Raw genomic sequence first — 27,865 nt, 5'->3', positions numbered from 1 at the left:
TTATTATTATTATAAATAAATAAAACATGATTAGTAGGCTATGCGTTTCTGATCAACCAAAAGTGCATTTCGACAAATGTTCAGCGGGTTTATGGATGGTGGTGCGAACCACTGACACCTCACCCTCTTCATGAATAGCTAGAGGTTGACACCGGTCACAGCAACACACGCATTGTGAGTCCGGACCCCCTGAGAAGATCAATTTGCTCCCCCTGGAAATAGGCCTTTCATTAGGGCTGAATGGAGACAGAGGGTCGGGCGGCGGGGCAAGAGACCGGCCAGTGTTGCTCTAACAGAGTGTGAAGACAAACATCACCGGGATAAGGCTGCCTCTTGTTGTTGTGACGAGCAGGCGATTAACACCTGGATCTTTCAATCAGATAAGGATTCACAAGTCAGTGTGGGTCATCATCACATGTGGGGGTCTAGCGACGTGTGTGTGTGTGTGTGTTTGTGTGCGTGTGTGTGTGTGCTCCGAGCTCGGGGGACAGGGGTAATGAGGCTCACCGCGTGCATTGTTCTACACGTCTTCTCAATGAGAGTTAACGGAGTACGCGCGTCCACCGTCAACACACACAGTGACTCTAGCATTGACATTGTTCCGGTTAATTTCATATTACTTAGGCAAATATTTGCTACAACTAAGACCTAACACATAGAGGTCGTCCTTTTTGATCATCATAGGATAACAATAAACCCCCACTCTCTCCGGGTTCAGGTCTTACCTGCAGCCTATTTTACGTACATTTTTACATCTAAGGATGAGAAATGGACCACAAAAAGGAATATATGAAAGATGCACGTGCTAAAACCCATGACGAATTATTGAAAAGTAGTGAAGAGTAGGTGTTTGAGCAAGACGGAAAAAACAGAAATCTAGTGAACGGGTTAATTTTGAGTCATAGGAGCTTTTGAGAAGTAGAAAATGAGTGAAAATTCCTCCGCCGCGGCGACAGAAGGAAAGCAAGCGAAGCGTCCAAAAATAAAGGAGATAAGATGTTCTCGAACACGAATTCACAAACACGTTTAAAATATTTTGTTGTGTCTTAAACGTTCAAACGTTTCATTCCTCCGTCGTGTTCGTTAAGCCAGCCTCTGTGTGGATAGCGCCCAGAAGTAGTCCCACCCTGACTTGGATGCGGAAGGTTACGTCTCTCACCGCGGCGTGACTCCACCGCACTAAGTGAAGTTAGTGAACTGCTGAGTTGGAAAGTCGAAGAAACTCTGCGCTGCCGCCGTTTTACGCCACAAAGTTGTAAGATTTAAACGATTTCAAAGTAACGGCGCATGATTCCCACGTTAAGGAAACGATAGAGCAGCAAACCGCTGAACGTTTATCACTTTTTAAAGTTTCTCTTGTGTGTGAGAGAGTTGTGAGAAGGGTTTTGGAGGACCATCGTACCCCTGGAGACACCCAGCCGCGGCGACCCTATGTGGATTCTACTCCGAAAATGGGCCAAATCCCCGGTTTCTCTTCGGGCTCAGCGGTAGTTCTCGTCGTTTGCTGCCTTCGCTTGACTTTGGGTGAGTTTTGGGAGTAGTTTTAATTTATTGCGATGTTTCGGATCGCCGTTGCGCCCACTTCACTGCTCCTAGCGACTCCTGTAGCATCCGTGCGCACGCTTCTAATTGCAACTTGTTAATTAAGTGGGTTCGATCGCGATCAAACACCATGGAGGACTATTTGAAGTAGGCTCGATTGCGAACCTGATTTGGAACCTACTCCACTTTGTATTGTCTAAGGTTGTTGGAAGATGGATATACTGCAGTTAGGTCATATGGATGTACTAGTAATGTCGTTTGACCTCTCCATTCGAGATGTTCTCCTAAGTTAAGGGATATTTCCAATGTACCAAACACGGTGGTTCTGGACATTGCAGCCTTCCGATGTGCTCATGGGATGAGTCAGGAGCGAGGATTCGCACCGCTGGCCAGATGTTGCGTCGCACTCGCTCGTCCATTTCAAGAGAAATCACCCAAAATGGACTCTTACCTTCAGCTGTGTGGAGCGGAGCTGCTGTTGTTATTCTGAAGGTTTAGAATAGTATTACACGCGTCCATTTCGGCCGTTGTATATCTGGAGATTTTTTTACTTTTTTGTTTTTGGCTAATTACTTTAGACCTAATACTAATAAACGAAGTGTGAATGCCATTGTGGTACAGCACTTAGCGAGTGTCTTTTTCCCTCACAATTGTATGCAATTTAATCCTCCTCATTAGTCTGCTACTTGCTATGTGTTGTTTACACCGACTTGAACGTATAATTACTCCTGATGGGTTGTTGAGGTTTTCAGCGTTCCCTGATGGTCAATAATAATAGCAAAGGGGCTTCGAGTCTTTTATCCATGAGGGTCGCAAGATAAAGAGTCTTTATTTATTGTTTTTTTAACCAACGTGTGTTTTTCTCGAATGGGTACATTCAGCAATCCCTCAAAACATGTGAAACTACACTATATAACAGAGGGCCGAGACAAAAGAGGAAAAGACAATGTGATAGTGCTGCAGGCAGTGCAAGGAGGAGCTGGTGGAATGTTGCTGTTGGTGTTTCACATTCCTGCTGTCCTTTTCTCTCCAGGCCCTCTGTCTCCCTCTCCTCACTCTCTCTGTCTCCCTCTCCTCACTCTCTCTTTCCCCTGCTCACTCTCACATAGCCCTGCACACACATGGGCTCTATCCATTATTTAATTTTTTTATTGCTTTGTCTTACTTGAAAAGTAAATACTACCCCACAAAAAAAACGCTTTTCAGCTATGTAGTTGTAAATGTCTTCCATAATGAGGCCATTAACAACGGGCCAAATGGATGCAGATCCATAAACGATCACAACCGTTTCTCCAAAGAACACGTTCGCCCCCCCCCACGCTCGATTCCTCTGAGGCGTGGGCACGGATGGATGCAGATATTTGTTCAGGGCAATGTGCGGATGCGTGTGTGTGAGTGTGTGTGTGTGCGCATCTGTTTTGCGTGAGTGTATTTCTTCCAGTATGTGGACACAATGAGCTGCGATTGTGCCGCCCCTGCCCCTCCAGCGGCCTGCAGGCCGGGCCTGGTGTGAAGTTATCAGATCTGCGCTGCCCCGCTCTCCCTGGAGCACAGCGCGGGGCATTGAGGAACCAACAAGGCTGTTAACTAACGGAGCGCCAGCCCCGCCCACTGCCCTCGGGTGGGGGGTCCTCGCATGTGTCTCAGAGCGTCCTCCGTGCCTCCGTGCCTCCCCCCCTCCCCCCCCCCCCCACCACCCAGTCGGTTCCTCATTCCCGTCCAGAAGAGGCTCTGGAGGTGGCGCTAGCGGCCATGACACTGGGGTTCTCACTCCCGCCTCACTCTTTTTCCCATCCTGTTGATTAGCGGTGCAGTTAAAACACGAGGATGCCACATGTGTACAGCTGTGTGTGTCCCGGGTGGGTCTGAGTGGAGGAGGGTAAACACCGCTGGACTGAGGCCGCGTAGGGCTGAGCGGCACCGGGAAGGAGCTCCAGATGTTTGACCGTCCCCTCTGGGATCATGTGTAGGTCTTTGTGTCCACCGTGTATCAATTGATCCGATTCTTCTTTTTTTTCGTGCAAGGAAGAAAAATCGAAGAAGAAGAAGAATAGGCCTACACATAAACATAAATAATCTTTGTTGTGTCTGTGTGGAGCTGATGTGCTATTGGTGAATACATGTGTTGGAGATAGCGAGGTCATGCCCAACGCATTATCTTTGCTTTGCACACGTTACTTTAAAACCATTGACCCTCGATAGCTCGACGTGCGTCCGCGCAGTTCCTCTAATCCTGGAATATTGGATAGATGCTAGTGGCTGGGCGCGCACTGGGAGCCCTGGAGTGAGTGTGTGTGTGTGTGTGTGTGTGTGTGTGTGTGTGTGTGTGTGTGTGTGTGTGTGTGTGTGTGTGTGTGTGTGTGTGTGTGTGTGTGTGTGTGTGTGTGTGTGTGTGTGTGTGTGTGTGTGTGTGTGTGTGCACTGTTGAACAGGTTAGCAAATTAACAGGGAATTACTGCAGCCCCGCATTCCTCGCCCAGTGCAGCCCAGTGATCCTGGAGACTGCCGGCCAGCAGACTGCAGGGTTATGGACCAACTGGGACACATTCTGTAGGCAAGTGCAGGGCGGCTAAGCATTGCTTTGCCACTTGTCACTAATCTTAACATTAACATGGTCATTTAGATTAATTGTAACCACATGGCTTATTTAATGAGAAGATAGAAATTGTCTGATTGATAGTACCATACCGTCACAAACAACCCAGCTTAGATTAAGGATGTGGTACGTAAATGAGACGATTGTGTAACCCTTTCTAATAAAGAGATCTGGTTTCACAAGAAAATAAATGTCAAGACTCCGAAACGTTCTAGTAAATTTTAGTCTTACATCGGGGAAAGTCCCTTATGTCTGGTGGGCTTTTCTTCTATGGTCTCTGCCTGAATGCTTGCTGTTTGTCTCTCTCACTGCTGTCTGTCTGTCTGTCTCTGTCCGTCTGTCTCATTGTCTCTGCCTGCGTCATGCTCCCCTGTCTGTTTTTCTACCCCTCTTCTCTCCACTGTTCTCTTCCTCCTCTCTCTACCGCACTGTTTCTTACTGTCTTTTGCACGCACGCACGTGCGCGCACCCACGTGCGCGCCCCCACACACGTGCACAGGCTGCCTGCGGTGCAGAGTTAACCCTGCGGTACTGACACAACACAGCCCTCCTCTGTGTACACAGCTTTGGAAGAGGCCTGTCCAGCCCCCTCGGTGTAACGAGGACAGCCCGCGGGCGAGTACCGCGCCTCAGAACAGTTCAGCCGCGGCCGCGCACGGCTTTGCTCTGCTGTTGCCCTTTTGCAAAATCCGGCGAGTTACCCACCCTTGCCCTTCTCCCCCCCCCCCCCCCCCGACCTGAGAGCGTGAGGCCCGCCTTCCCCCGCCTGTGTGGGCCGCTGGAGCCCCCCTTGTGGTATTGCTGTTTAGTTTGAGCTTAGCTTCTCTTCTGCCGTGCGGAGCCCAGGGTCTTTTTATTGCACGTTGCCATGGCGTCTTGCTAGATAGGGGGTTTGGCGCAGCAATTCCAGGAAATGGGGTTACTTCCTAAGTATGAGTGAACAACTTCCCTCTGGCCCGGTGCGGACGTGTGCCAGGGCCTGGGGACGCCCATTCGTGTGCAGTCTTTGTCCGTAGTTCAGTAATTACTTCCCCCATCTCAGTCCTTAGCTATTAACTCTAAGCCTGTCCCCCTGACCCTTCTACCCTACTCTCTCTGTTCTCGCTTCCTCTTACGTTGCTTCTTCCTTTTCGCTTGCCTCTCTCGCACGCTATCTCTTGCTATCTCTTGCGCTCGCTCTCTCTCTCTCTCGCTCACTCTCTCACTCTCTCACTCTCCTTTCTTCTTCTTGTTGTTTCCCGTCGTGACACAGCCCCCCCCCCCCTCCTCAAGAGGCCCGCTGTGGTTTCAGTGACAAAGCAGTGGCGAGTGTGGAGGGAGGAACTGGCTGGCAGCAGGCAGCAGGCAGACAACCAGATCCTCTGTGGCAATCGCTGCTGGCTAGACGGTGGAGGGGCTGAGATTCCTCAAGCACTCTCTGATACAGAGTTAATGAACTCTGCCGCCTTTCAGTGGTCGACGTTTTTTCAGAGTGGTGTCATGATGAAATATGGTGATTGTGGTGTCGTAAGTTACCGTGCTATCATCAATGGTGCTGTGGTAGCTCTATGTGCTATATGGCTCTAAATATATGAGCTCTATATGGTGAATACAGACCGGTTTTTAGATTTGAGTTCTGAATTATTATGTGTTAAATCCCTGTTTTTCTTCTGTTGTTGAAATAAGGTCTTAACATTGCTACATATTTAACGCAACTTCGTAGTATTTAGTTTAATGGTAGGAGATCATAAAACCAAAACACAACAACAGTTCCCTGCACAAATGCGGTGTGTAATTGTGCGTGAAGCTAAATGGAAATTATGATGAAGTAACATTAACTGAACATGGCATCTTCCCTTTGGGAAACAAGTCTTCAACCAACTCAGTAAAGTAAAAAAGGGGAACCTTCTATGCATGCATTATGCTGATCACTGCATACCAAATTTCCCTCAACTTTGAGTTTTACTACTTTTAATGCATGTGTCACTGAACATTTCCATACTTCTGCTATTCTCTTGCTGCATGTGTCCGCCCCACACGCGTGTGTTCCTTGCAGTGTAGGCGTGGGGGGGGGGGGGGGGGGGGGGGGGGGGGGATGTACCTCTGTTCTGCTCAGAGCTTCATGGGGACTGGCCCAATCCCCTCCTGATCCAGCCACCACGGTTTACCTCCGGTCTCATCCACTCCGTTTCTTTACTCTCCGCGTTCCCCTCCTTCCCAACAGTTCACAGTTCGGAGAGTAAATACATGCGTCTGCTTTTCTAGGTGTATCCTTCAGCGTCGGTGATGTCATACTACTACTACTAACTTTACTACCTGTTCCCGGCAGGCAGACCTGGTTGTCTGTTTACTGTGTCGATCGCTGCTTATCAGCGCTTTGATCCCAGGGAATGTTTTCGGACCGTGGTTCATTGATAGGGAAGTGTGAGAACGGCCAATAGTTATAACGAATGGAATGTAGGCGATAGATTAATCTCACACACACACACACACACACACACACACACACACACACACACACACACACACACACACACACACACACACACACACACACACACACACACACACACACACACACAGACACACACACCCCCACACCCCTACCTCTCTGTGTGTGGGAAATGGAGTAATAAGTAGCAGGCTGTCCTAAAGCCTGTGAGATCATTGCGTCTGGCTTCATGGCTTTGGATCGGGAGAACCCGCCAAACCAGTCCGGGGACTAAATCTCTCCCTCGCTCCGCCTTTTTTTCTTCTGTTGCCTATTCTCCTTCTCCTTCGGTATTACTCATTGTGACTATCTCTCTTTTTACTGACTCCTGCCGTCCCTCATTGTGTGTGACGACCCTGATCTTGTAACAGTAGCCGCACATTATGCTCAAACTGCCAAGCTATGTGTAAAATGAGATTCTTGTGAGCTCGAAATTGTATTTTTTTTTCGTAAAAGGCCTGACATCTGCATGTGACTTAGTGTGGAAGGTTGAACTGTACACATATTGTTTTGATCTTTGTGATTACAAGATGGCATCATAAGCACAATATGTATTGATAATATTAAGCAAATCAGAATTCCGTGATATGGACTCTGATGTTCACAATATCTGTGGTAATTGTCGATTTAATGGAATTTAAATACTTGGCGCAGACGTAAACTATTAATAAACAAAATCCAATGTATGTGCGTGGGCTTGTTTCTGTGCGGGAGTATCTATTATCAAGTGTGCTGGCAGCGCTACAAGTTGATAGTGGTGTGGTCCTAAAATAGCTCTGTAATGGTTAAACACGGCTACTGGTGTGTTGAGGTCTGGGCACTGGAAGGCTGGGATTATGAATTTCATGCTGGTTTGTAGCTATATATCTCCGTGTCTAATGGCCTGTGCCAGGCTGCTTGTAGCCAAGCCTCGAGTCCATGGTCAAGTCCAACACGTTTTTCAAGCACTTAAAAAAAAACATAGTTTAGAATCGTATATATTCTTATTGAAATAATTTTGAAGTATTTCTCCCCATTCCTCTCTGTGGTTCATTCTGATGTCTGGGTGTTACAACCATCCCAAAAACAAAATGTATATTTGCAACTTTAAAAAATGTAGGGTTTTGAAAATAAGACGTTGTAAATGTCCTGTTATCCATAGGGTCACACAAATGTCACGATCATGAAATAATTCTGACTATTTCAAATGACACATTGCACTGACGCTCGTCAGAGCACAGGAAGTAGGGTGAGCTCTGACTTCCTGTTGTCATCATTTCCCTGATCTGTGCAAGGGAGTGGCACTATTAAGAAATCAGCTGAATACTGTAAAAGCAGAAAGAGCACCGTGTGCACTTAATGTTGGTTAAAGATCGACCCTATTATTGCACCAAAGGGACAACGTCAATCTGAGTTGTTGAATTGATCCGTAACCCAGTTATAAACATATCCTTAAACGACAACGCCCATCACACGGCCTAGTGTGAAGCCCACTCCGTCCCCGGTCCCCAGACCCTAGCATGAAGACGTCTGGGTCTCAAGACCCTAGAGTGCCTGATCACTTCTCCCTATCTGGGTCTCCAGAGCCTAGCGTGCCTGTAGTCCTCTCCGTCTCTGGGTCTCTGGTGGCTCGCTCCAGGACCCACCGTGGGGGCATCGTCTCGCGGGTCCGCGTGTCTCTGTCCTGGGAGGGACTTGAGGCTTGTCGTCGGCGTGGTGACGTGGGCGTGTGGTGAGGTCTGCCGCCCGGGTGTCGCGTAGCATGATGCGGTCGCCGGCTGTTTCCGGCCTGGTGCGGCATGGCTGTTTGGATGACTAGTTAAATGCCGATGAAAACCCTCGGGGGAGGGGGGGGAGGGGGGGGGGGGGGAGGCGGAAGGATTGCAGGACGTGATTCCCGCTTTGGAAGGAAAGCCAATGTTCACATGTAGTTAAATTTGCCGTGTATGCAAAGCAGGATTATGAACTCTTTAATGGCTGCAGGCTCGTCTGCTGTTCATTCTTTAACGGATTTCCACTTGTTTTGACGTGTGTGTGTGTGTGTGTGTGTGTGTGTGTGTGTGTGTGTGTGTGCGTGTGTGTGTGCTTGTGTTTGTGTGTCTCCACAGCTCTGCAGTGCTTGGACAATGTGAAGCCCTGCATTAACAACGCCACATGCCTGACCTTCCCCGACGGCACCGGACACTGCAGGTAAGTGCGGCCAGACGGGCTCTCACACCGACACAGGGCCCCCACACAGACAACGCGGGGCCCCCCAGAGCCCCACACAGTCTGAGTGCTGTGGAGCAGCGGTCCAGCAGGGGACAGGGACTGTAACGGCAGCGCTGCTGCATCAAGAGCAGCCAGTGGGCCGAGGGAGTTCTAAATCCATCCCATCTCTGTCCACGTTTTCGCTCAGACACGGAGAGCGGAATAAAAGACTCCTCTGTTTGTCGGACTACATTAGTTCTGGGAACACAACCAACACTCACACTTTCACCTCCGGGATCGGGCTTTTTTTTTTTTCCTTCTCTCTAAAACGACCACTCCGGGGAAATGTAGTACATGTCCAGATTCTGTCTGCGTCGTAATCTTTCTTTTGGGCTGTATTATCGTAGGCATGTTTTCACATCGGAAGGAAAACGTTAACGATGCAACGTCATCTGGACACACGGTGTGTTTTCTGTAACAAACACACAGCGCAGGAACACCTCCGAGATCTATCTACCGCAGAGCTGGCGCTCAGAGATGAAAGTGGGTCCTGCAGTCTCTGCTGACGTCGTGTACGCCTTTAGCGGCGGCGGTGGCGGCGCTAATTCCTTTCTTCCTAAACCGCCCACGACCAGCGCTGGCTCCATGATCTATGACTTCCACCCCCCCCCCCCCCCCCCCGACGGCTCACTGGAGTTTGTAATTAGGGAGAGAGCTATCTGTTTTTAAATGCGATGCCACTCCCGAGCCAGGAGCCCCCAATGAAAACACACCGTAGCCTGTTCCTGAACCTATCGCATTTCATTTAATACTATGTGAATCACACGGCGCGCCTGTTCCCAGAGCTTTGGAATTCCAATATTCTGCCACTTCTGCATTCAGCAGCAGGGAATGAAACTGCACTCAATCAGCCGTTGGACATTCCTACTCTTTGGTTGTAGGTCACGGAGAGGGTTACTGTGTGTGTGTGTGTATGTGTGTGTGTGCGTGTGCGTGAGTGAGCATTCCGGGGTGCCTGTGATTATTTGCATGTGTCGGTGTGTCTGTGTTTTGGAGGGTTTGTGTATGTGTTTGTGTAACCATGCGTTTTGCGCAATGAAGGGTGTTTGACTGTGGTGTGGCGTCCTTTTGTTACAAAGAAAATACACATGTGCACCGGTGGAATGTTCCCTTTGGTGCAGGGCTTGTGATTTGTACACCGGGTAGTATAATGTGTAGTTTCACACGACAACTTGTGTTGTCGTGTGACCTAGGGCTGATGAGACAGGTTTACAATGCAGACACAATAACATAGTCATCAGCAGAGTGATTAATGTCTCTGGGTAGGGGTTGAGGGAGGAGGTGAGGTTTGGATTAGATGTGTTGGCTTTCTGAGTTGTTGGACTCCCAAAACAATTCAAGCAATTGAAATAAAGGCACAAATGAAGGCCTTCTGATTTTAATAACATCGTTCCCTTTTTGATTCCAGACCTTGGCATGCCATTCTCCGACTTTTACAAGTAAATGTTTGTCTTGGTACTTGATGATGACATTGAGGATAACAGCCGTCGTAGAGAGAGCACTTATCTGGAGGAGAGAGAGGGAGAGAGAGGGAGAGAGAGAGGGAGAGGGGGGGAGAGAGAGAGAGAGGCGCGCTCTGTCCAGAACAGTCAGCTGACAGAGCGCAGGATTGCTGTTAGGCTGATTAACTATAGCCACACACACACTCTTATTGGGCTACTCTGCTCCCCTTTGGTGAATAGGTTCATTGTCTTAAAGTCGTATTATGTTATTAGCCGTCCCAGCATATTTATGGTGACTGGTTCTAAATAAACAGCCAAACTTTGGCTGAAGCCACATTATGCCCCAGAATGGCCCCGGGGGTCAGCAGAACACTACAATTAGCTCGGATTTCAAAATGTTAGTTAGGGAGAGCTGACCCCACAAGGCCGGTAGATCGGACTGGGAATTGAACCGGTTTACCGACCAAGGTGCCAGGTCGGTGGGTGTCCCCGGCGGTGACAGAACGGTGGGTGTGTGTCGGCGCCTCGTCTCTGATTCTATTAAAAAGTGGAGTTGAGTGATTTCCGAGTGCTGTAGTGCAGGAAGTACACGGCATGGAATCAGATGGGATGATGAGGTGCTTTATGCGGCCCCGGAGGGCCAAGCCGTGCTCCTCCCACTGACGGCACTAATCCCCCATTAATTGGTCTCCTCTGGTAACCGCTGGTAACCGGTGGGGCTAAAGGGCTGATTATGGCTCCACGACGACGCAACGCAAAGGGGGTTCGCGAACACGTTACGTCCTTGCGTCGCCCGCAAGGGCCGGACGTGCGCCTCCCAATGTTGTAACCTTGCGTCGCGGCGACGCTGCAGCAAGGGCTGTGATTGGTCCGCTCACTAAAACGCAACGCTGAACCAAAAGAGGTTCACGACTGCGTCGAACGCGTCTGCGTGGTTCTTGTGTTGCGTCGCCGTGGGAACACAATCGGTCCGTTACAGGTGAGACGGTGAGGGCAGGTGAAGGAGGCTGGAATAAGGAAACAAGACGGGGGGGAATAACGCTTCACTTCCAGTCCGGGCCTTCTTCCCACACTGCGAGCTGCAGCTGTTTTCCTGTGTTTTGTTCTCCGCCCTCCACCGTGGCGGAGCTACGCCAGGTATGACTGAGAGAGCCAAAGCGTTTCTGGGAGAGGTCGGCCGACCGCCCCGCGGCCACAGAGCCGAGGAGCTGCCGAACCGGTGAGACGGCAAGCCAGCAGCTGAGGTGTGTGGGAGAGAGCTCTGCGTGTGCGTGTGTGCGTGTGTGTGTGTGTGTGTGTGTGAGAAAGATTTGCATACGAGTGTCTGTCTGTGTGTGTATGTGTGTGTGTATTGTTCTTGTTTGTGTCTGTGCATATGACTGTGTGTGTGTCTGTTACACTGTCTGTTCGTGTGTGTGTGTGTGTCTTTGTGTGTCTCTTTGTGTGTGCGCCTCACCTGGGGAACCCTGCGTGTGTGTCGGTCACTGTCCCAACGGGTCCTTTTGTGTTCGGCCATTGGATACATGTCGCGCTGCGATGGCGTCTTCTCCCCGACATGATTTAGCACCCGGCCGGGGGAAGGCTCGTCCTCTCAGAGCGAGCGCCGTCGCCACGGAGCCCCTGTGTCTCCCCAGGCCAGGGTGCACGCCGATGCACCCGTCTCCTGTTCCGTCTCTCTCTCTCTCTCGGCCTCGCTGTCCCTCTCCCTCCCAGACACTAAAGCCCCCTTGTCTTCCCCCCTCTCTGTTTTTAAAGACAGCCCGACACAGGGGGAGGGGGGGGGGGGTGTATTGAGGTGCACCCTAAAGACAGCACCACACTGGGGCTGGTGGGTGGGGGGGGGGGGGGGGGGGGGGGGGGGGGTGTACCTCTGTTTCATCTGACAGGTAGAATTTGCCCCCTGGCCATCAGAGGAAGGAGGATGACAAAAAAATAAAGAACCATGTCTCTTTCGAGGTAACCCGAGCAGGCCAATCTCACAGAACAGCTCCTTGCTTATGTCAAGAGGGAGGGGGAGGGGGGGGGAGAGAGAGAGAGAGAGGGGGGGGGGGGGGGGAGAGGGGGGGGGGGGGGGGGGCAATGGGGAAATGGAGAGAAATTACCCCGTCACTGCCACTCCTTCATCAAGCTGTCATTAAGCTGTCCATCACTAAGTTCCTTTCCTGCTTCTCCACCCCCCTCCCCCCCCCCCCCTCTCTGCTGTGAGGGGGTGTGATGCTAATGGAAACCTGGGCTCACCTGGCCCCTTAATCCCCCTACACCCCCCCCCCCCCCCCCCCATCCTCCCCAAGATCAAGCCGCTCTCCCCATTATCTCTGCCGTCCCTGTTTAACCTCTGACTCTCTGCCGTCCGACCGGCTTACCTCTGAAGAGTGGCTTCCTTCCACTTTCGTCACCCCTGGTTCCTCACTGCCCGTGAGGTGCCACGCCCGGCCCTGAGCCCGGACCCTGTTGGGTTCAGACTTCCTGTCTGCCTGTCTGCCTGCCAGTGTGTCTGTCTGCAAGTGTGTCTGTCTGCCATTCTGCCTGTCTGTCTGTCTACCAGTGTCTCTGTCTGCCAGTCTGTGTGTTTGCCTGTGTGTGTGTTTGCCAGTATGTCTCTCTGACAGTGTGTCTGTCTGACAGTGTGTGTCTGTCTGCCAGTCTGTCTGTCTGACAGTGTTTGTGTCTGTCTGTCACTGTGTCTGTCTGCCTGCCATTCTGTCTGTCTGCCTGCCTGCCTGTCTGCCTGCCTGTCTGTCTGTCTGCCAGTGTGTCAGGAAGAGTTTGGACTCGAAAAAGAAGAGGAAACTAAAGTTAACCACTCAATAATGACTCAAGGTTCACGTCAGAAGCACACAAACACCGTATGTCAGCAATGCGTCTGTGTCGAGGTGAATAGGTCCTCATGTTATTTAGAGTTAGTGTCAGTCTACCCCTCCTCCTTTCTCTTGTCTGTCCGTGTGTACAATCTAAGTGCACCAGTTTCACCATCGTGTAAATATAATCCGCTTGGCACGTCCGTTTGCTGCACTAAGTACCTCAGGTTATGAGGTTATAAACCTGTTATGCTCATCCGTCTCTCATGGAGCATGGTAACAACGTTTGGATCTAATGGCTGTTCATCATTGGCTCGTTATTCGTTTATTAACGGCAGCCATTATGAGTGCCTTGTCACATGGCAGGGGTTCCTGCATTGGGACATGCACCATCACCGTCTTTAGTCATGGATGGTGGATGCTCGCCATGCATGCGTGCCATGTTGAGTTAAGGCGGTTGACTTCCTGCCGGCCCGCCCCTGTCGGCACCGTGTGCTTGTAGCTCTGCCCACAGATTGGCCGCTATCGGCCTTTGTCTTTGTCCGCGGTGTGGGAAGGCGAAAGGGTTCCTTCTCCTCCACGCTGCTCTTCACTCTGCGAGCTCCGCACCACTGCGATACTACGTCGGAGACAATAGACGCACAAACACACACACACACACACAATAACACTAACACCCATACACACACACACACTAACACTAACACGCACACACACACTAACACCCACACACACTAACACACACACACACACACACACGCGCGCACTAACACACGCGCACTAACACACACACACACTAACACCCACGCACACACTAACACACACACACACACACACTAACACCCACACACACACACTAGCACCCACATACACACTAGCACCCACACACACACTAACACACACACTAACACCCACATTCTCACACACATGCACATTCACACACAATCGCAAAGATAATAACCAGACGGCGCACATGACCTGGTCCAGAGTAAACAAAGGGGAGAGCGTCGATCGGAATCCAATGCTGTGAATTCCCCCCCCGCAGTCCGCTGCCCTCCGACAGACTTATCAAGCGCCCTGGCAGCCCGCGAGCTGTGGTTCACACCAGGGACCGCAGTGATAAGGAACACTGGGGTGTGTGGTGAGGGCACCTTGGGCTCGTTGCCATACTGGCACGCAGAGTGCTGAAGTGGGGTTGGCAAAGGCATCGAGGCAGTTACGTGTGTGTGTGTGTGTGTGTGTGTGTGTGTGTGTGTGTGTGTGTGTGTGTGTGTGTGTGTGTGTGTGTGTGTGTGTGTGTGTGTGTGTGTGTGTGTGTGTGTGTGTGTGTGTGTGTGTGTGTGGTGAGACATGCTCATTGTGGCCGACCCGCCAGGCTGCCTTGACAAGCTGTCCTGCTGCTTATTGCTAATAGATGTGAGACTGGCCGTAACACACACACACACTTGTTTATTTGTGTGTGTGTTCCCGTGCACATAAAGATGCTCTCGACCGGAGACGGCTTTACAGATGAGTGAGGAATGTAGCGACCAGAGCCTAAGGCCGCTGGTCGTGGCAGCGGGGACGAGTGGCAACCTGTCACAGGCCCAGCGGGGGGGTAACCAAAGGCAACCAGTGGGTAACGATGGCCCCCCCGTCACTAGCCCAGCGGGGGGGGGGGGGGGGGGGGGGGGGGGGGGGGGCTGTGACCTGCAATACTGTTGATCGACTATCGCATTTAAGAGATGACAAACGAGCTATGACTCAATAACCGCTTCTTTTTTGGCAGTGAACATGAGCAACACATTCAACGGTTGAATGTGTGTGTTTTAAAGGCTTTCCTAAATCCTTTTCTAAAGCCTTCTTACAAGAAATCGTCCCGTGAGTGCGGCACAATCTGATCCGCCCTCGTATAAAGACCACGATCCGACCGATGTTTTAAAAGAATGTCGGCCGATAAAGATCGCCGGCCGGTCGATCGGAGCGCCCTGACCTCCGAACGCGGCCTTCGGCGCAGTGCAAGGGCTCCCAGTGGAAGCCCAGACCCTGACTGGGAGACGTGGGGCCTCCCAGTCCATTGTGGCGGATTGGGCGACGGCAACCACAGGAACAGGATAATTAGAGAAGAACATTTGCAGGCCGTGGCGAGGGAAGCATCCAGGGACAGAACCGGCTCTGTCACGGGCGACCACAGGCCTTAGGAGCGTTTGATTTCCCTTCACCCCCACCCCCCCATCCTTTTATTTTAAATGCGGACCTAAATACAGAGCATTGAGATGTAACCACACGGGCTGGCCTCCGCCCTCCACCGCACGCCTTAGTTGTGTGTGTGTGTGTGTGTGTGTGTGTGTGTGTGTGTGTGTGTGTGTGTGTGTGTGTGTGTGTGTGTGTGTGTGTGTGTGTGTGTGTGTGTGTGTGTGTGTGTGTGTCCCTTTCTCTCTCTCTCTCTTTCTTTCTCTCACTCGTTTTTTCTTTTTGATTCACTTTCCTTCTCTTGTTTTTTTGCACGGCAATACTTTTTCTTTCATTCCTCTTGGAAACTCTCTACCATGACGTCGGGCACACACTTTGAACCGTTCTCTCGCTCTGCTCATTTAACTTCTCACCCTCTCCAACACTGTCATGATATTTATGCAGCCTGGTTTCAAATGAAATGGTCTCTTCAAGGTTCATTATCATAGAAAAGCAGAAGATGACTGTGGAGTGAAAGTGATCTGCATTTTACCTGAGTAATACTATAAATCCTATTCATGTGTATATCTTCATACTTTAAAGGGGGGTTTCAAACTTCAGAAGCTCAAATTTGAAGGCGTGGATCCTGCAGGCTTCATGTGTTCATCATGTTCTGCTACTTACACAGGAACACGGCTGCCTTTTTGATTGGATGGCAGTGTACAGTGCGACTATATATTCCAAATCAAGCGGAGGGAAGCACCTACGATGTAGAGATCTAGGGTCTGAAACGTGAGCCAGTGTTTTTCCCTCTCTCCGTCTCTCCCCCACTCACTGCCTCGGGGAGAGAGGACCATGATGAAGTTATTAAGCGCTCCTCGTAGATAGTTTGGGTTTGGGGTGGGGGGGGGGGGGTTTAAGAGTGAGGCAGCAGACAAAGGAGAAGAGGAAAGGCCTACTGGAGGTGCCAGAGGGAGGGAGGGAGGGAGGTGAGGCTCCAACGGGGAGAGAGGGATGGCGGGATCGACGGAGGAGGGAGAGGAGGGAGAGGAGAGAGAGGACGGTACGGTACGAGAGTGAGTGAGTGACCGGTAACTACCCCCCCGTACGGTCCTCTCCGCACCGCTACTCACACCCATGGCCAACCGCGACAGGCAGGGTCAGGAGGAGGAGGAGGAGGAGGAGGAGGAGGAGGAGGAAGGGTGGTTGCGGGGGGGCAGAGAGGTAGAAGGAGTATAAGAGAGAGGGGGGTCAGGGAGAGCTGGGTGTGCTAATATGAACCAGCTGTAGAAATTTGACACCCATGAAGGGGGGATGGATGAGAGGGTGAGGGAGAGGGAGGGAGAGGGAGAAAGAGGGGGAGGGAGAGAGAGGGGGAGGGAGAGAGAGAGGGAGAGAGAGAGAGCCTGCAGAGAAAGGGAGGGAAAAAGTCCCACGTGGAGCGCAACAAAGAATCCTATAGAGGAGTTTGGCAGCAGTCACCCTCTGCTCCGAGTCCTCCATGAAAGCAGACACGACAGTGCAACTTAATGGGTGTGTGAGCGTGTGCGCGCCTGCACACACATGTGTGCGAAGCGCCAGGCCAAGCGATGTGCGTGCGCCTGCGTGCGCGTGCGTGTGTGCTCGCCGTGGCCAAAAGTTTTGAAGTCACGAAGCAGCACAGCCAGAGACCCCTCTCACACGCTACAGTCGGCGTCTGAGACCATTGCTGCCGAGGCCACATGTCTGAGGCTCTGTGGGGGCCGGAGTCGTGTCTGTTGTCTCTACGGCTCGGTGTCTCCCATGGTGGGGCAGCCTGGTCTCACACTGATACCGGCTGCACCACCAGCTTAGCCCGCTGCCGCCGCCGCCGCCAGCGCCTTGGCCTTTAGTTCTGTCGACGCCGGCTTGATGACGCTGATTGGGATTTAATTGAGTTTACTTGGCATCTCTTCTGTCCACACCTTAGACTTTTCTCATGAAGACTTCAGAGGAAGTTGACAAGTGTCTGTCTGTCTGTCTGCCTGTCTGTCTCTCAGAGAGTGTGTAGGGTAGTAGCAGTGCTAGGCTCAGATGCTTCGAAACTATTTCTGACTTTCCCCCTTCCTTTATCTAGGTGCCTGTTTTGTAGTTTCTCAGAACTCTCTCGCTCTCTCGCTCTCTCGCTCTCTCGCTCTCTCTCTGAGACGGGAGAGTGTTACCACAAACAACTCTCAGATTTCTCCTCAAAACGTCGCTCGTCATTCCCAGGGCAGAGGGAGGGGCGGCGCAGAACAACAACAACACGGCTCCCTCCCATGGCGGCCATGTTGTTGTGATATCTCGACCGGGCCATGTTTGTGTTTACTCCGAGGGAGGTTGAGTTTGCGCGCGTGGGAGCGTGACCGTGTATGTGATTGAGTGTGTGTGTGTGTGTGTGTGTGTGTGTGTGTGTGTGTGTGTGTGCATTCTTGGTGTTGGTCTCATGGAGTGCAGGAGGTATCAGTAGAGGCGTGCTGATAGACGACCAGGGGACGGTGAGCTGGGCAGAGGGCCGGGCCCCCGCGGTGTCTCTAATGGGAGGGCGCTCCTCAGGTCAGCGGGCTTTGAAGATCCGGTGTCACCTCTCGGCCGCCCGCCTGTTTGTTTACCGAGAGGGAAGATGGCTCCGAGACCCTTCAGCTCAGCACTCGGTCCGTCTCGGTCATGGGGAGGAACACAACGTTGGGTTTGGTGTTGCGCATGTTGGCAGTATTGTCGTCCGCAGCAAATCATTGGCTTGTTGTGCAAGTTGGGTTTGGAAATGTTTGATCATGATGCAACATCGGGAATCAGGCCAGTGAGCCACTGTTGCAATATGAACATTTTGAATTTGATGTGGGTCATTGGTTATAAATTAAATCTTTAACGCGATGGAAAGTAAACTGTGAGACAAGTTAAACTCTGTGTTGAGCGCCCTGTTCATGCGTCCGTCCATTCTTCACAGTGACGGGTGAAAAAAAACTTTACGTAAACAGAGTTTTCAATCCAATAATATTACACAACGTTAAGACGGTACAAAGGATTAAGATGAAGCCGTGCCAGCTTCACTTAACGCTGCGGGGAGCAATGTGTGTGAACGCAGAGTTTATGATGATGAGTGACAAAAGAGTCGTAGTAAAAAGCCAGGAATGTCGGCTCACATTCGGCTCTGCGGAGTCAATCACGACAGAACTGCACGTCGTCCGAGTGCTTGGGTTTCAGTTTCGGTGGAGTCTCGTGGCAAATAAAGGTTTGCACGCTAGACAACAAGGAACAAGTTAGTTATTCTTTTTAAGAGACCAGGCTGGTTCAGATTGCTTTTTGAAGATCAGACGCACACACGCACACACGCACACACCCACTCTCTCTCTCTCTCTTGCACACACACACAACCACACACACAGGACTTGTTGATTTGTGAACCTTTGCACTGGCATGATTCACGACTTGCTTCGGTTTCCCATGGGCTCCGCACCTAATGTGTTCAGGCTGTGTGAGGGTGGAGCGGACCATTATAAATACAGACCATGTTCGCAAGATACTGCAATGATTCCCATCGTGATCGTCTTCACAACTGCCATCCCCGTTTCACACCGGGGGGGGTGGTGTGTGTGTGTGTGTGTGTGTGTGTGTGTGATGCCCGAGTTATCTTCCTCTAGGGAGATAGGAGAACAGAGTTTGCACCTGTATAAAAGGAGGGCTCTCTCTGTAGACCAGAGTACTCGCGTACACACACACACACGCACATGCACTGACGTGAGTGTGCCTGCCGACATGAAGAATGGGTGTTGACGACCTGGTTTGACTGGCAGAGGGCTGATGTCACTGGTAACAGCAGCCGGGGGGGAAGTGGCGAGTGAAAGTGGTGGATCTGAGGAATAGAAAGCGACGGGCAGGTTGATTCTCGAGGAGGCAGCGGGCAGGCTGTCTGAGTACATGACTGACGACGTAGCACGCCCGTCACTTCCTGCGTGGCCTGCAGAGTTCGACTCGAGAGGGAGGCTCAAAAGAGAACGAGAGCTGAGATGAGTGGACGAGTGCGCCGTCACAAACGCGTCGTTTTTATAATCTTGATTGTAATAAGCCCGTTTGAGTTTCCCTTTTGACTTCCAAAGGAAGTGGCTTTCCGGCCGTACTCTTCAGTGCGAATCCATTTGTATCAGCTCGTTGACATGGTAACTCGTATGAGGCATTGGAATACGAGTCCTGCTCAGGGCTGTTTGGTTAGCCTGGTTTAAGTTTCTGCCTGGCTGACGGGAATCTCACATCCTCTTGCCTTTCGACTTCTTCTTCTTCCTCTTGTGTGTTGCTCACGGGCCTTGGTTTGACCTTGTCACCAAGAGGAAGACCACAGCTTCCTCTGTTATGCTGCTTGAGCATGGCTGGGTTCAAGTCCACCTCACTGATGGCGCACTTTCACTCTCTCTCGCTCTCTCTCGTTCTCTGTCTCTGTCTCTGTGTCTCTGTGTCTCTGTCTCTCTGTCTTAAGCATTCCTTTTTTAGTGTAGGCCATACCTCCTACCGCTAAGTGTTCAAATGCTATAATGATCTCAGATATGCGTACCCGCTGTATGCCGCAAGCCTCCCCGGCGCAACAGTGTGCGCTTTCTCTCGTTCTGTCTTACTGTCATTATTCATTTGTTGTCCTGTCTTTTACAACTGAGTCAAACGGTATTCACCTCAGAGTATTTGCATACTATATTGTATGCCTCAATACTGTGTGTGTGTGTGTGTGTGTGTGTGTGTGTGTGTGTGTGTGTGTGTGTGTGTGTGTGTGTGTGTGTGTGTGTGTGTGTGTGTGTGTGTGTGTGTGTGTGTGTGTGTGTGTGTGTGTGTGTGTGTTCAGCAGCCCTCTGATGTGTTGGGCTCGCCTCTCTGATGTGGGTCCCGTCGGTTCACGACAGAAACCGTCTCCATTGTCCCGATTGTTTCCCCGGCCTCTAAAGCTCCGACCGCGCCGCTCTTTGTAGCACGCCGTCGCTCCCCCCCCCCATCACTAACCTCCTCCTTTTGTCTCCCCTCCCTTTTTGTCTCCTTTACCTGTGTGTGTGTGTGTGTGTGTGTGCGCAGGTGTGCCGCGGGTTACCTGGGGAACTACTGCCAGCACACGGACCCCTGCCGCCCGGACACCTGCCTCAACGGGGGCAACTGCAGCGCGCCGGCCTCCCCCGGGCTGCAGGTGCCGGGCGCCGCCGTCTGCACCTGCCCCCTGGGCTTCACGGGGCAACACTGCCAGAGGCCCGAGAACTCCACCTGCTTCCCCGACAACCCCTGCGGCCACGGCGGCCGCTGCAACCTGCTGGCCCTCAACAAGTTCAAGTGTAGCTGCGCCCCCGGATGGACAGGTGGGAGACACGCCCTGGAGGCTACCGCTGGGCTCTGGGGCTTTCTTTGTCTTCCATCCGCTATGTGTTTTATTATTATTATTATTATTTTTTTTTTTTGTGGGGGTGGGGGGGGGGGGGGATTTCAAAGTTGACTCCCGGCTTAGCTTGACGTGTTCTCTGTTTAGAGATCACCCCCCTCGCACACACACACACACACCCCTCTTACGCACTTATTGTGTGTTGTACGTCCTGGCACACAGTACTTCTGTAGCATCTTATCCTAGCTGTCTTTGTCGTGCACGGGGAGTGGGCTAACCTAGCGATTGTTAGCGCTCGGCACTTGGTTCTATGAACGTCCCCACTGCACCGACAGCGGTATATTGTTGTTTCTCTTTCTTCTGACAAATGGACTTATTGTAAATCGCTTTCGGATGAAAGCGTCCTGCTGAACGTCCTCAACGTGAGTGTTGTGGTTAGGGTTAGTTGTTAAGCTGCACGTTCTGAGTTTCAACACAAACCGCTGCTCTAACTCGTTGTTGTTGTTGTTGTTGTTGTTGTTGTGGTTGTTGTCGTGGCCAGGCGCGCGGTGCGAGCGGGAGGACAGCTGTGTGTCCGGCCCGTGCTCCAACGGAGGGACGTGCAGCTCGCCGGCCGCGGGCCGCTTCGTTTGCTCCTGCCCGCCCGGATACAGCGGGCCCACCTGCCTCAACGACACCGACGAGTGCGCCGCCGCGCCCGCCCCGTGCCACAACAAGGGGGTGTGTGTGAACACGCCGGGCTCCTACAGGTGAGGAGGACCGCCGCTCGGAAACACACACACCCCGCAGTGTCTTCACGTCCCGTCGTTTACCACCGTGTCGGCTGGTAACCGGAAGGTTCCCGGTTCGATCCCCGGCTCAGCACAGCCGAGTGTCGAGGTGTCCCTGAGAGAGACGGCCTCACTCTCACTCCTCCCGACGAGCCGCGGTCGCCTCGCATGGCTGGCTCCGCCGTAGGGTGGGGATGTGTGCGTGAATGTTCGGTAATATGGTAAAGCACTCTGAGTGGCCTCAGGTTGGCCTTAAAAAATGTTTTGGTTTGGTTCCGGTTTCCGACCGACCCTGTTAATTTATGTGCGTCCCAAATTATTTTATGAGCTTTAAAAAAAATAAAAAATTGATGCAAACTATAATTACGTTTTTGTCCAGCACCTCTTCATTCTGTACAAGGATGAGCGAATTTTCTCGTTTTTAAATGAAAACAACCTACCTATCATTCGCTGCCGCTGGAAAAAATAAAATAAAAAAATAAAATAAATTCCCTACCTACCCATGACCTCAACTGACAACCAACAGGAACCAACTTTATTTTTTTTAGGCCTTAGAAAAAACGCTTAATAAATGCAGTCCATTTTATATTGTATACCAGAGGTCGACCGCTGACTCTCTGTCTCCGGTATTGTTCGGCCTTTGCTTTCATCCCGTGCCTGAAATGTGTTCTGTGATGGGAGGTTTTAAACTGTGCGATTCCAACGGGCGACAGAACTCTGTGTCTCGTCCACAGGTGTACCTGTACCCCTGGCTTCACGGGCGTCCACTGCGAGACCCCCTACATCCCCTGCTCCCCGTCACCCTGCCTGAACGGGGGCACCTGCCGGCAGACCTCCGAGAGCAGCTACGTGTGCCACTGCCTGCCAGGTACGAAACCATGGAACACCTGGGCAACGTCGAGCCAATCAGAACCGAGCAATGAGACAACAAGCTGCCATGTCTTAGGAATCATCTGAAACAGGCGAGCTGTGAGCATACAGAGGAAAATCGACTGTTAGCATGGACGGTTAGGGAGTCCACTGTACAAGGGGATCAGATATAATAACCCATAAATACAGTGCTGAGTCACTTGCACTACGAGACTCTGCTGATATGACCACAATAATGACCTTAGTAATCATACAGTGGTACATTGAAGGTTGCCACAGGTCTTAACTGTAAGTCTTTGGATTTAAAAGACATCCACATCAAGTCAACCACAAATAAATGTGTCGTTTAGTTTCCATAGTTGTTTAATGTGTAAACAGTAATTTGAGCGCATTGAGTTTTATTCTGGGTTGTCTAATGGTAGTCGGCTGTATCCGACGATGGTTTCACACTACACAATCCAACACTATTTACACAAAACAGTGTCCATTATAATATTTGCTTTGCTATGATGGTAATACATATGCAAATAGAGGTGTGTGTGAGAGACAGGAATTGTCTGAGGAAGAAAATGTGTGTGTGTATATATATATTCGGAAACGGAAGGGTTTAACATGAGACTATATAGTGTCGCAGAATAGCTTATTTAAGGGACGGAGCTCACAAGACTCGCACATCGTAAATGTTTGTTTCAAGCTTAACTAAAAGGACCCGCAACCCAGATGTCTGGAGGAGAGTTTAAAATAGCCAGCTGTGTGTGCGTGTGCGTATGCGCGTGCACACGCATGCATGCATCAGCTGTCTCTCCAGAGCGGTTGTGAGGTGGTGGGAACGGAGGTCACAGCCACACACATGTTGTATGTTCTACCTAATTACACACACACACACACACACACACACACACACACACACACACACACACACACACACACACACACACACACACACACACACACACACACACACACACACACACACACACACACACACACGGGTTGCATGTAACCTCTGCCTGCTTCGCTCCAGGGTTCAACGGCACCAACTGTGAACACAACATCAACGACTGTCCTGGCCATCACTGCGCCAACGAAGGGATTTGCATGGACGGGGTCAACACGTACAACTGCCAGTGCCCCCCGGAGTGGACCGGTACGCCTCTTTGTTGATCCGAGGACACAATAGAAACACACAGACCGCCTGAGACATGGCGCCGGCGTCCGTGGCAACCCCCCCCCCCCCCCGCCGGTTGACACACACCCCGTCCTGAAGCCGTATCTATTTCCCCCCCGCCCCCCATCCAGGCCAGCACTGCACGGAGGACGTGGACGAGTGCCGCCTGCAGCCCAACACCTGCCAGAACGGCGGCACCTGCAGCAACCTGATCGGCAGCTACGTGTGCGTGTGCGTCAACGGCTGGAGCGGCAACGACTGCTCGGAGAACATCGACGACTGCGCCACGGCGGCCTGCAGCCCCGGCTCCCGCTGTCAGGACCGTGTGGCCTCCTTCGTCTGCTCCTGCCTCTACGGCAAGACAGGTAGGGTCGCGCCCCCGACACCGCCCTGGGGTTGACCCCACCGTTTCAAAAGTTTGTAGACATATTCTGCTCTGGGAAAAGCCTTCTGTGCAGGTTTCTGTTGTCATTTTAGCATCGCTGTACAGTCAGTTTCAGATAAACTGTTTTTCGAAACTTCCACTTTCATTGTTTTATAATGTGACTGACATGAAGTGAAACGCGCCTCCCCCCCCCCTGAGCACCGATTGGTCCTCCTGTTGTGTAGACTTTTTCGGGGGCTTTTCAAAAGGCCAGACAGACAGAAACAGAATGTGAAGTGCAGAGACTAGGGAGGTCTCAGGAGGATAGGGCTCCGGACACAGACTGGAACCCGGCCCAAACACTCCCTTAGATGAACAACACCCAGTACAATCATCTGGTGGGCTTCCAATGACTCATCACAACTGTGTGTGTGTGTGTGTGTGTGTGTGTGTGTGTGTCTCCAGGGTTGCTGTGCCATATAGATGACGCCTGCATCAGTAACCCGTGCAGGGACGGCTCCAAGTGCGACACCAACCCCATCAACGGCATGTTCAACTGCAACTGCCCCGCCGGCTACATCGGCAGCACCTGCAACGTGGACCGGGACGAGTGCAGCATAGGTACACACACACAAGCACTGGTACACACACAAGCACTGGTACACACACAAGCACTGGTACACACACAAGCACTGGTACACACACAAGCACTGGTACACACACAACCACTAGTACACACACAACCACTGGTACACACACATCTACTGGTACACACACAACCACTGGTACACACAACTCTCTCTATTCTATTGTAACATATCCCTCTGTCTATATATTATATTTTAACATCTCTCTCTCTCTCTCCCTCTCCCTCTCCCTCTCCCTCTCCCTCTCTCTCTTCCTCTCCCTCTCTCTCCTAATGCAACGCGGTGCTCTCTCCCCCCAGGCACCAACCCCTGTGAGCACGGCGGTCTGTGTGTGAACACGGACGGCTCGTTCACGTGTCACTGCGTCCGCGGCTACGCCGGCCCGCGCTGCGAGCAGGACGTCAACGAGTGCGCCTCGCACCCCTGTCAGAACGAGGGCACCTGCCTGGACCGCATCGGGGACTACACCTGCATCTGCATGCCCGGTACACACACACCCGCACGTGCACCCACATCCACGCGTGCACACACACGCACGCAACCCCACGTGCACCTGAATCCACACGTACAGACTCACGCACACACTCACACAGGCAGACACAGACAAAAAACATATATACACACACACACACACACACACACACACACACACCTATCCAGGTACTTGACGTAACCATCAAGAATGTTTGCTTGTATTCATACTTTAATGTCACACAAGCATCAAGTGGGTCAATATTATACCAAGGTTATTCCTTTATGTACTTATGATCACGCTCGCTCCACAGAAGAGACGGTGCACTGCACCGTGGTTCACTCTTAAGAGGACCATAAGTAGGGCTGATGTTTGTTTAAATAACGTCAGTCACCAGACGACCAGACCACGTGTGAGAGCAGCCACGCTGGAAAACCGTGTAAACACATGCTCAGGGTCAGGGGTCAGATGTGTTTTGAATAACCTCCGAGGCCGCTGTAAGCTCTGAGCCTGGGCTCGTCAGACCCGCGGCTCTGACTTCAAACGTTCAGGTGTCTGGTTACCGGGGGGGGAATCCAGAAAGGCTAACGGGATTCGGGCCCTTTTGGATAACGGGTGGTGGCTGTCCTTGTGTCGTCCCAGGGTTCGAGGGCACGCACTGTGAGACGGAGGTGGACGAGTGCATCAGCGGGCCCTGTCTCAACCAGGGCAAGTGTCTGGACCAGGTGGGGCGATTCGTCTGCCAGTGTCCCGCAGGTACGTCCCACACCCGTCCCGCCGGGGAGTTCATATTAGTACAAGCTGTGCGTCAGCAGCTCGGGAGGAACAGAGGGTTGACTGGGAAACCGGAAGGTTTCTTGCTGTCGCCGTGGTCGGTTGACTCCGCCACCAGGGTTTGAATGTGTGAATGAACGATGGTTGTAAGTCGCTTTGGATGAAAGCGTCCGCAAAATCCCCTAAATGTAAATTTAAATCCCTTGAGGGTGTTCATGTTAATACAAGCCGGGGAAGATGGCTTACGGCTTTCTACCTACGACGACGGCAACGGCAACGGCAACCTCTGCAGCAGGAAATCAACTGTTGTGAGCTTCGTGAGCGTCCTGTTGCCGACGCGGGACGTCGTTGCTCTCCTCCAGCAGTTCCTTCGTCAACACAGTGGTCTTCGTCAACACGGTGGTCTTCATCAACACGGTGGTCTGCATTAAACACGGTGGTCTCCGCTCCGCAGGTTTCAGCGGCGACACCTGCCAGATCGACATCGATGAGTGCTCCAGCACCCCCTGCATGAACGGGGCCAAGTGCAACGACCGGCCCAACGCCTTTGAGTGCGAGTGCGCCGAAGGTACCCAACGCAGAGTCTCATCTCGCCCCCCCCTGTTGCTTTCTCTAAAAAGGGGACTCAAACATTCGGACACAGCCACTTCGAAACGTCCGTCATGCATTGTGACGGGTCGTATCAACGATTATATGATTGTCAGGTTATATTCTAAATAACTTTATTCACCATCTTTCTCACCACTTCCGTTGATCTGGGTTGGTTAATTTGGCTTTTATTAAAGGTCCGGGTAACCGTAGGTTACACCCCCCCCCCCACAACCCCCACCCCACCTCTCTCCGCCTCCCCCTCCCTCTCCACTCATCCCCCCCCCCCCCCCCCCCCCTCTGCTACTTATTTTACCTATTTTTAAGTTTTTAAACAGTTTTCTTACTTTACCTTGTATTTTTGCTGCCATGTTGAGGCGCATGGCTGTTGAGAAACCGAGCCTAAAAATGATACACTTAACAATAAGATGTTGTAATAAAAGTGATTCACGTTCAGATTCGGCCTCTCCCTTCCCCTCCGCTCGTGTCCGTGCGTCCCGCAGGCTTCATGGGGACGCTGTGCGCGGAGAACGTCAACGACTGCATGCCGGAGCCGTGCCACCACGGCGTGTGCACGGACGGCATCGCCACCTTCTCGTGCGAGTGCAAACCGGGCTACGCGGGTTCCATCTGCAACATCCAGGTGCAGGAGTGCCACAGCAACCCCTGCCAGAACCGCGGCCGCTGCATTGACCGGGTCAACGCCTATCAATGTAACTGCCTCCCGGGCACCAACGGTCAGTAGACACGACGAGCCGCACTCGGTACAGTTGTACTATGGGGCGTTCTATTAATGAATACAATTAAAATAAATTATATGGACAATAATTATAATATAAAAGTGCCTTCCTTACTTTTCGTTATCAAGTAATCACTAGGGCTGGGTGAAAAAATCGATTCATCAATGCACTGCATTGCAATTTATGTGTTCTCGATTCAATTTCGATTCAGATTTTTTTTTTAATCGATTTTATTTCCATAAAAAAAATAAAGCATACTCAGTCATTGTAACATAGAAGCGAGTATGCCCAAATGTACACACCCTTTTACATTTGTCCATGTTATGATTATTACTTTTATGCTGCAAGTTTAGCTCAGGAACAATGCTATACAATGGTGTATTCCCTCTTTGTTAGGTAATAATAATATTACCGGTTGTACGTTTTTTTTTTTTATAGCGCTTTTCTAAATACTTAAAGTTAAAGCACAATGAAAAGGTTAATTCATTATGAAATGGTTAATTCTAAATAATATTTAGGTATCTTTGTCATCTGCACGTATTATTGAATCGATATCGAAGCAATTGGATCAATATCCAATCGAAATCCAATCGAATCAAGACCTAAGGAATTGAATTGTGAGGTACCTGGCAAAACCCAGCCCTAGTAATCACTAAGGGAATGTCATCGTTGTTGTTTTTTTTGGTCAGTGCACTTCTAAAGTTAAACGTAGTATAGAGTGATTCACGGCCAGTCACTGGCAGAGGTCCTGATCAGAGCGGCGTCACGCCGGAGAGATTGTGAGTTTGACCTCCGGGCAATCGGTGTCGCTGTAATCCATCCGACCGACGGGTAGTGTTGGTACGTAGCCCGGGCCGCATTCCATTCATCCTCCTCAGGACTCGGGAAGCCTGACTCATT

At 51.3% G+C, this 27,865-nt stretch overlaps 1 protein-coding gene across 1 annotated transcript in view; it reads left to right on the top strand.

The window, feature by feature from the left end:
- The first annotated feature begins 1,161 nt into the window (after positions 1 to 1,161).
- Positions 1,162 to 27,865, top strand: part of notch2 (notch receptor 2) — a 50,488-nt gene continuing 23,784 nt past the window's right edge. Inside the window, 12 exon segments of the mRNA XM_030373553.1 lie at positions 1,162 to 1,524; positions 8,696 to 8,777; positions 20,278 to 20,552; positions 21,114 to 21,321; positions 22,077 to 22,210; positions 23,237 to 23,359; positions 23,512 to 23,745; positions 24,210 to 24,365; positions 24,691 to 24,876; positions 25,506 to 25,619; positions 26,092 to 26,205; positions 26,729 to 26,962. Coding sequence (XP_030229413.1) covers positions 1,452 to 1,524; positions 8,696 to 8,777; positions 20,278 to 20,552; positions 21,114 to 21,321; positions 22,077 to 22,210; positions 23,237 to 23,359; positions 23,512 to 23,745; positions 24,210 to 24,365; positions 24,691 to 24,876; positions 25,506 to 25,619; positions 26,092 to 26,205; positions 26,729 to 26,962 — 1,933 coding nt within the window. The 5' untranslated portion in view covers positions 1,162 to 1,451.

This window comes from Gadus morhua, chromosome 12 (assembly GCF_902167405.1).
Source record: "Gadus morhua chromosome 12, gadMor3.0, whole genome shotgun sequence".
NCBI classification, from domain to species: Eukaryota; Metazoa; Chordata; class Actinopteri; order Gadiformes; family Gadidae; genus Gadus; species Gadus morhua.
Note: the sequence above shows the minus strand (reverse complement) of the source record. Positions and strands in the feature narration are given on the sequence as shown.